Source organism: Apium graveolens, chromosome 11 (genome assembly GCF_009905375.1).
Source record: "Apium graveolens cultivar Ventura chromosome 11, ASM990537v1, whole genome shotgun sequence".
In the NCBI taxonomy this organism is placed as follows: domain Eukaryota; kingdom Viridiplantae; phylum Streptophyta; class Magnoliopsida; order Apiales; family Apiaceae; genus Apium; species Apium graveolens.
Window position 1 is genome coordinate 124946589 of NC_133657.1, and position 8840 is coordinate 124955428.

At 36.1% G+C, this 8840-nt stretch overlaps 1 protein-coding gene across 1 annotated transcript; it reads right to left on the reverse strand.

Annotated features, from left to right (window-relative positions):
- Positions 1-5913: 5913 nt before the first annotated feature.
- Positions 5914-7414, reverse strand: LOC141695858 (uncharacterized). The gene is given in 2 exon segments (XM_074500066.1): positions 5914-6621; positions 6701-7414. Coding segments are annotated over 2 exon segments (1422 nt in total).
- Between the last annotated feature and the right edge of the window lie 1426 nt (positions 7415-8840).

Sequence of the window (8840 nt, forward strand, 5' to 3'; positions counted from 1 at the left end):
ATTCTCTCTCTTGATTTAATTTCCAAAAATTAAATCCTTAATTAATAATATTAAGAACTTTTCTTAATTAATTTATAATCAGTTAAATCTCATTTAATCAATTATTAAATTTGCCAATTAATTATTTATTTCACAAATAAATAATTATTAGCCATTATTAATTAATTCCTCCATCATTAAATCATTCTCTTTTTATGGTGTGACCCTGTAGGTTCAATATTAAGCCGGTAGTAGAAATAAATAATAATAAAACTATTTTATCATTATTTATATAAATTCTCTAATTTATTAAATATGATTAATTAATTAGTCACATTTATTCTACATCGTGAGTGATGCTTCTCAACACATCGCGACTATCCGGATAATATGAATTCACTGCTTAGAATACCAAGAACCTGTCAGTGAATAGTTACCGAACAATAAACTCCTTCTACCCTACAATGTCCCGATTAAATACAAGGCATGGATCTCGTGTCAAGCCTATCTAATTCAATCATTTGCTTACCATTTACTATGCGTAGTTCTATGCAAATTAGAAATTCCTTTCTAATTTCATTCACTCTGGCCAGAGATTCCTGAACTAGCATAAGTGGATCAGCCTTGAACATTCGCTTCCTTCACTGGAAGAGGTAGATCCTTTATTGATCATACATTATCTTCGTGTACAAATTCCTATACCCAGAAGAGCCCTAATAATTGTCCCTGGAGACTAAGAACTAAACCAAAGCATAGTTCAGTGTACACAAGATGACTATGATGACCTCAAGTCTAAGGATACTTGTACAACTATCACTAAGCGAACAACTGCTGACACGTGAGTGAACTCCATCAGTTGTTCAGCTGGGCGAGTCTTATTCAGTGAACTTATTCTATAATAAGCACCTACATACTAGCTATAGTGTCACCACACAAATGTCTATGAGAACAGACATCCTTCATAATGAAGCAAACATAATATGTACCGATCTTTGTGGATTATTAATTACCAGTTAGTAATCCTACGACCAAGAACTATTTAAGTTTAGAGTTATCATCTTTTTAGGTCTCACTATTATGATCTCATCATAATCCATAAAAAGCTTTACTCTAAACTATAGTATATCTTATTTAAACACTTAAATAGATAGAGCCCGTAATAAAAAACAAAACAAGTCTTTTATTAATATCAATGAAATCAAAATAGATTACATAAAGAGTTATTCCTAAATCCTAATACCTGATTGGACTTAGGACATATTCCTTTCAATCCCCCACTTGTACTAAAGCCAATCACTCTGGTATCTAATACCCATCCTGTCATTATGACGATCAAAGTGACTTTCATAAAGTAGCTTTGTGAGTGGGTCTGCTATGTTGTTATGTGTGTCAACTCTAATTCAATACAATACAAGAAATGTTATCGCGCTCCCACTAACCTTTTTGTAGACGCATGGTTCATCTATGTTTTTGATAAAATCAAACTCTTTGATTGTCTCATCAAAACGAATGTTCCATCTTTCGAGAAGCTTGCTTTAAACCACATATGGTTCGCAGCAGCTTACACACTAGGTTTTCATTTCCCTTGGAAAGAAAACCATCTGGCCATCTTCCAGATTTCATAGTCGTAGTAAGCAGCATTCGCAAGCAAAATCCGAACTGATTTTAACAGGGCTACAGGTAAAAAGTTTCATCAAAGTCAATCCATTGCCTTTGTTTGAATCCTTTTGCCACAAGCATGGCCTTATAGGTCTCCACCTGGCCATCTGCTATAATCTATCTTTTGTATACCGTATACATAGATTCCATTCTGGATTTCATGGCACTATGCCATTTCTCTGAGTCAACACTACTCATAGCCTCATTATAGGTCACAGGTTCGTCATCATCAATGATTGACAACTCATTGTCATTCTCAATGACAAAGCCATAATACCTCTCAGGTTGGGGAGACACTCTCCCTGATCTATGAATGGGCTGTTCCACAAAAGGTTGTTCAGTCAGAACAGGTGTTTCCACTCGATCTGTAGTAGTTTGTGCATCTTGAACTTCATCAAGTTCAATTTTGCTCCCACTGTTTCCTTCAAGGATAAACTCCTTTTCCAAGAAGGTAGCATGTCTGGAGACAAACACCCGATGATCGGTGTAAAAGTAATACCCTAAAGTCTCTTTAGGATATCCCACAAAACTACATCTTACAGATCGATATTCCAGCTTATCTGGGTCAACTTTCTTGACATAAGCTGGACATCCCCAAATCTTAACGTGTTTAAGACTCGGTTTCCTTTCTTTCCATATCTCATACAAAGTTTGAGGAACAGATTTGGAAAGCACCTTATTCAGTAAATATGCTGAGGTTTCCAATGCATCACCCCATAGGAATACTGGAAGATTTGCATAGCTCATCATGGACCGAACTATGTCTAACAAAGTTCGATTTCTCCTTTCAGATACCAATCTGGAGGAGTCCACTGGGAGACTATACCATTTACTTTGAGATAATCTAGAAACACTCCATTAAAGTATTCACCACCTCGATCTGATTGAAGAATTATAATACTTTGTTTGGTTTGTTTCTCCACTTCATACTTATTACTCTTTGAACTTTTCAAAGGCCTCTGACTTGTGTTTCATCAAACACATATCCGAATCTAGATCTATCATCTATGAAAGTAATGAAGTATGAAAATCCACCCATGGCTTGCTTAGACATTGGTCCACATACATCTGTGTGTACCATTCCTAGCAAATTTGCAGTCCTCTCTCCATGTCTACTAAATGGAGACTGCAGTGCCACTATGAAGTGAGATTTTCATCATCCCTTTTCTTTTATTAGTTTGTTCAATCTGAAGTAAATTATGTCACATATATACAGACCATTATTTAAAGTACCACGTCCATAAAGAATATTATCTCTAAGAATAGAACATTCATTATTCTCAATAATAAATGCAAATCCAGCCAAGTCTAACATGGGAATAATATTCCTCACAATCGAGGGAACAAAATAACAATTATTTCAAACAATAGTCTTGCCCGTAGGCATATGTAAATGAAATGATTCTACATCTTCAGCAGCAACTCTTGCTCCATTTCCCATCAGTAGAATCACCTCCTCTTCTTCAAGAGTCCTACTTCTCCTTGGTCCCTGCAACAATTGCAGATATGAGAACCACAGGCGGTATCTAATACCCAAGTAGAAATTTGATATAATGACATATTCACTTCTATCATGAACATACCTGAATCAGAAGCGGTAGTCTCACTACCCTTCTTCTTCTTCAATTCTGCAAGGTAAACCTTGCAGTTCCTCTTCCAGTGCCCCATCTTGTTACAGTGAAAGCAAACAATTTGCTCTCGGGGTCTTCAGCTTTTGGTGGAACCGGCGTTTTCTCACCTACTTTCTTCTTCTTGGAAGAGTTCCTCTTCCTTTTCTTAGGATTGGAACCTTCACCAATTAGAAGAACATAACTCTTCTTAGGGGGAAAATTCGATTCCGCAGTCTTCAACATGTTGTGGAGTTCAGGCAGGCTGACATCCAACTTATTCATGTGAAAGTTCACAACAAACTGCGAGAACGAACTCGGAAGCGATTGCAAGACCAGGTCTTGGCTCAGCTCCCCATCCATGACAAAACCAAGTTGTCCAAGACGTTCAATCAAATTGATCATCTTAAGTATATGGTCATTCACAGATGATCCCTCAGACATCCTACAACCGAACAGCTCCTTCGATATCTTATATCGAGCTGTCCTCCCCACCACATCATACAACTCTTGTAGATGCATGAGGATAGTGTGAGCATCCATATGCTCATGTTGCTTCTGTAGCTCAATGTTCATGGAAGCTAGCATGATGCATTGAGCAACATTTGCATCATCTATCCACTTACGATACACAACATGTTCATCATTATGTGCATCACTAGCAGGTTCAGTAGGCTTAGGTGAGTCAATCATGTATTCCAGCTTCTCAATCCTGAGAACAATTCTCAAGTTTCGAAGCCATTCAGCATAATTAGGACCAGTCAATTTGTGAGCATCTAGTATGCTCCTAAGTGATAGTGCAGAAGACATAACGTACAAAGTAAATCTATAAATGATAAACACATAACAACACTTAGCAAATATTTGATTTCATTTCAAAACACTATATGAATCGGGTCTTTATTCATAAGTGGCTCCCACTAGTTTTCTTAATTTATTCAACCCCTACGTGAAAAATTAAGCATTCATAATGCTAGTGAGAATAGGGATCCTACATTCCATTACACAACCCCGGCTGTAGCACGAACCGCCATGCAATGTTCAATAGGCAGACAACTCTTGTCAATTACATCTCATGTTATTCCCTAATCAAACTTTAGCCTCTTGAATAATTTAGTCTCGGCTGTAGCACGACAAACTCAATATTTTAAGTCAAGTCTAACCCAACATTCCGTACAATTGAATCAGTCCCCAAAGGCCCACGGCTGTAGCACGTACCGACCTTTAGATTCTTATTCAATGTACACATCTCTATATAATAGACAAGTATTTCTTATTTCGAAATCAAAGCCCTCGGCTGTAGCACGAACCGACAATGATTCAAAAATAAGAACTACTTTTCTATCATGTTGGAAGGCTATGACCGACATAAGCCCGTTGTGTCATTGGCCAATTACTACTTGATATTATTTAATTTTAGAGGGATTATATTACGTTACAATCATAATCATATTATAAAGAGATTCTTCCTTTTAAATTAAATATTTCAAATCAATAATCAATAATCAGATGATTCCCAGATCGGGTGGAGCATTGTCAAGAGGCGTCACTTAATAACCCTTTCTTACAGATAGAAATCTGTTGTTGACAGAATCATCCTTTCGCTCATATCGAAAATTCATATTCAATTACGTGTTTCACAAACACAAGAATCTCATGATTGTATTCATAATATTATTCTTAAGGTTATGAAACAATTTCACCATACTAGGTTGTCTAACAAACGCCTTATGTTCATTTAAGTTCACCTAAATCTATCATCGCATGATAAACTAAGCATATATCACATATATCAACATGAATAAACATCAAGGTAGGCATGTTATATCATCTAGCACATTAGTCTAAGCATTATACATCTCTATGTATCACATGAAGCATTTAAAAGCAATTAAAAACAGTCAAAAACAGCTTTAAAACACTTCATGGAAATATAAACAGTTCAAAACTTTTATATAAACTAAAATTGATCACTCCATTAGATCCGTCTCGGAAAAACAAATCCAACGGTATATTGCACGCCCAAAACGGAGTTACGAAACTCCCAGAAAATCAATTTTAAAATCAACAGACGGGCTGTAACGCATTACAGGAACGCGTTACAAGACCTGTAACGCATTCCGGTGATGCGTTACAACCCTTTTAAGCCATTAAAGAGTGTAACGCATTCCGTGAATGCGCCACAGGTGTGTAACGCATTCTCGGAATGCGTTACACCCCTATATTTATTTTATTTTTTTTATTTTACAGCCGCCGGACAGATTCTTTTCTCGAATTACGTGCCTGTCCTTTTCTGCCGTGTCTGTCTTCTCTTTAACCGTGCAACACAGAACAGCAACAGCATAGGCAGATAGTACAGATATATACAAACATATATATATATATATATATACCCGTTTGGGAAATCTTAAAATAAGTAACTTATGACTTAAGTGTGATAAGTGACATATATGTAATAAGTGTTTTTTAACAAATAAGTTAATTTGAGTGTTTGGATGTTTCATTTATAAGTAAAGTGGAGTGTTTGGTAAAATAACTTATAAGTTAAATTTTTTTAAAAAATTTAGTAATAATTTTTTGAGCATAGAAATATATAATTTTATTAGAATGAAATTTATTTATTTATTTATTACAATGCTCAAATAAAAAGATCGAGATATTACAACATTTATGCTCTGTTATGAATACTATTAGCGATACTATCACGCAGCGCAATCCACCTACCGTCATAGTCAGTTTCATCTATCTCGGATTCTCGACTCCTATTAGTTGTTGTAGTAGAATCTGGAGGAATATAACTTTCTCTTTCGGCCGTGCGAAATGCGCTGTCACTACAATTTGATTTTCTAATGTAGTTATGAATCGCCATCGTGGACAGAACGATATCAGTTTGCGTATCTATCTTATACATCGGCATATTTGCTAAAATAGCAAATCTAGCTTTCTACACCCCGAATGTTCACTCAATAACCATTCTGCAAGAAGAATGAAGATGATTATATTTTTCTTTAGGATTTCGTGGTACACGTTCACTGCCATCACCCCGACGAAAATCTGCAAGATGATATCTAATGCTTGAACCTTTATACGGAGCCATGTATCCTTTTTTGTGTGCATAACCTGCATCTACAAGATAGAATTTGTTTCCACTTGGATGTGGAAAATTCAGATTCCCTTGAGTTGTAGCCTCATTTAAAATACGACTATCATGTGCTCCCCCTTCCCAGCCCCCCCAAGCAAAAGTAAAGCACAAGTTAAAATCACAGATTGCTAGAATATTTTGAGTGGCGTATCCCTTTCGACCAAAATAGGGTGTACGCTCTGTTTCTTTTACTCGACATTTAATATGAGTACCATCAATAGCTCCAATAGCATCCTGCGATTAATATTGAAATAATATTAATTTTTATCAACAGAAGTCATGAAAATATTTGGATATAAATATATACACTTACTTCAAAATATGGATGATATCGTTCATGTTGAGGTGTATGATAACCACATCCCGTATTATAATTTGAAGCCGATTTAATGTAATCACTTGCCAGTCTGCAAACAGCTTGTAGAACAGAATGAAAATGTCGACTAATAGTCTCACCAGAGTGATTCCACATTTCTTGCATTAAACGATTCCCACACCCATGCGCAACAGTCATTAAGAAGATCCCTACTTCCTCATATTCAGACATGCCTTGTGTGGGAACCAACCCATAACGATCTACTAATATTCGACAAAAACTTATAAAAATATCTTTAGACATACGAAAATCTTGATAACAACGAATTTCATTCCCTTTCATTATTTCGTCAATTAATTTACCTCCCGTTCTAATTGAATCATGACATGGCTCTTTGTGTACAAAACTTTCATAATAATACACCAATGTGTAAGCAGCAGCACGACAAACCGTTTGCCAATCCAACAAATTTGACTCATCTTCCTCAGTTTCATTCGGAATTTCAAAATCGTATTGATATGCATGGTTTGACTGGATACAAAAATTATTCTCGTACGAAGATTGAGGAAAAGGATTAAATATATAAGAAAGCTCTACATTTGTATTAAAAGAAGACGTACCATCAATATTATAAGCAAAATGATCAAATGTATTAGAAGTCTGACCTTCGGAATTATTATAACCAAAAGGGTTATAACCATATGGATCCATTTGAGATGCTACACTTGATGGCTTCTAACAAGTTTATGGCTTCTGCTGAATATGAAGATGAAAACTTTGAAGCTAGTATTTATAAACAAACGTACATGAACACAGAAGAAAATTATTACTTTCACAAATAGAACAATTCATGGTACAGATTGGTCACATTTGAAATAGTACAAACATGATAAATCTACACTACTTTTAAAAAAGCAGATTTGAAAATCCTCATCCTGCAAAGGCCATTCACGACAAACAGTTGAATACTGTTTTTGAAACACACGGGCCCTAATAATACACTCAACTTGACATGGCACTGTAGTGCAGTAAACTTGACAAATAACTCAACATAAAATAACAACCAATTTGTTTTCACTGCCTATCAGAAGAACCTCCTGAACCTTTAAAGTGCTTGTAGTTATACTGCAATTGTCCATAGCGGAGTTCATTGTTGCGCGCCTTTAAAAAAAGCGTCATGTTTCCAGTGTTCAGAATATACCGCTGAGCAAAGAAATACAAGTCACTGCCAGCATCAACTTTCGGTATGGCGTCAAGTACGGCAATTACTTCGTCCAAGCTGCGGTCTTCTGCACTACCAGCAGTACTCTTGCAAGACATGGCTGCTACTAAACCATCAAGCCCTTCCCGAACGAACTCTGCTCCTGATTTCTTTCTTTTCTGGCCACTGCTCGAACCAGATCTAAAAGAGTTTATGGGAAATAGATTCCTCGAAGGTGGTTGTGGTGTTTCATAGTTGTTATCGTCGCTGTCACCGCTGCCTTCATTCCCATCATCTTCTCCGAAATCTGGAATATCTTCACCCTCCTCTAAATTCACCGCAGAGTAGTTATTCGCGGCTTTTGCCCGCTCACCAGTTGCAATGACATCACCGAACAATGTATCATAGTAATTGACGAAATACGTCATATCCTTATTCCTGAATTTGCTAAATTTATGATTCTCCTGCGAGAATTAACATGTAACAAGTTTAAGAATATATATTAAAACCCTGGTAGAAATAAGCACAAGAGAATTGAAAGTAAACATAAGAGGTAGAAATAAGCACAAGAGAATTGAAAGTAAACATAAGATGCAATCAGGTTATAAATTAAAGATCTACGTGTTTAGATATATAATTCTCTCCGTTGATTTAAAACCAAAATCTATTCAGATTCCAGACAGATCATGCATTAAAAAGTACGAAAATTAATGAAATAACTAAAAAAGGCTGTATCATCCAGCAATATGTCTGCTGAATATAGCTGCGGTCTAGCCACCAACAAGGGTTCGAGGAGCACTAAACCAGTTCAAGATTAGACAAAAGACAAGATTAACCGGCTAGGTTCACGATTCTTTAATTAATACACAGTTTATATTTTCCAACAGCTGTTTCCAAACAGATCTTACCCCCTCTACTACTATTTATCCCCAGATA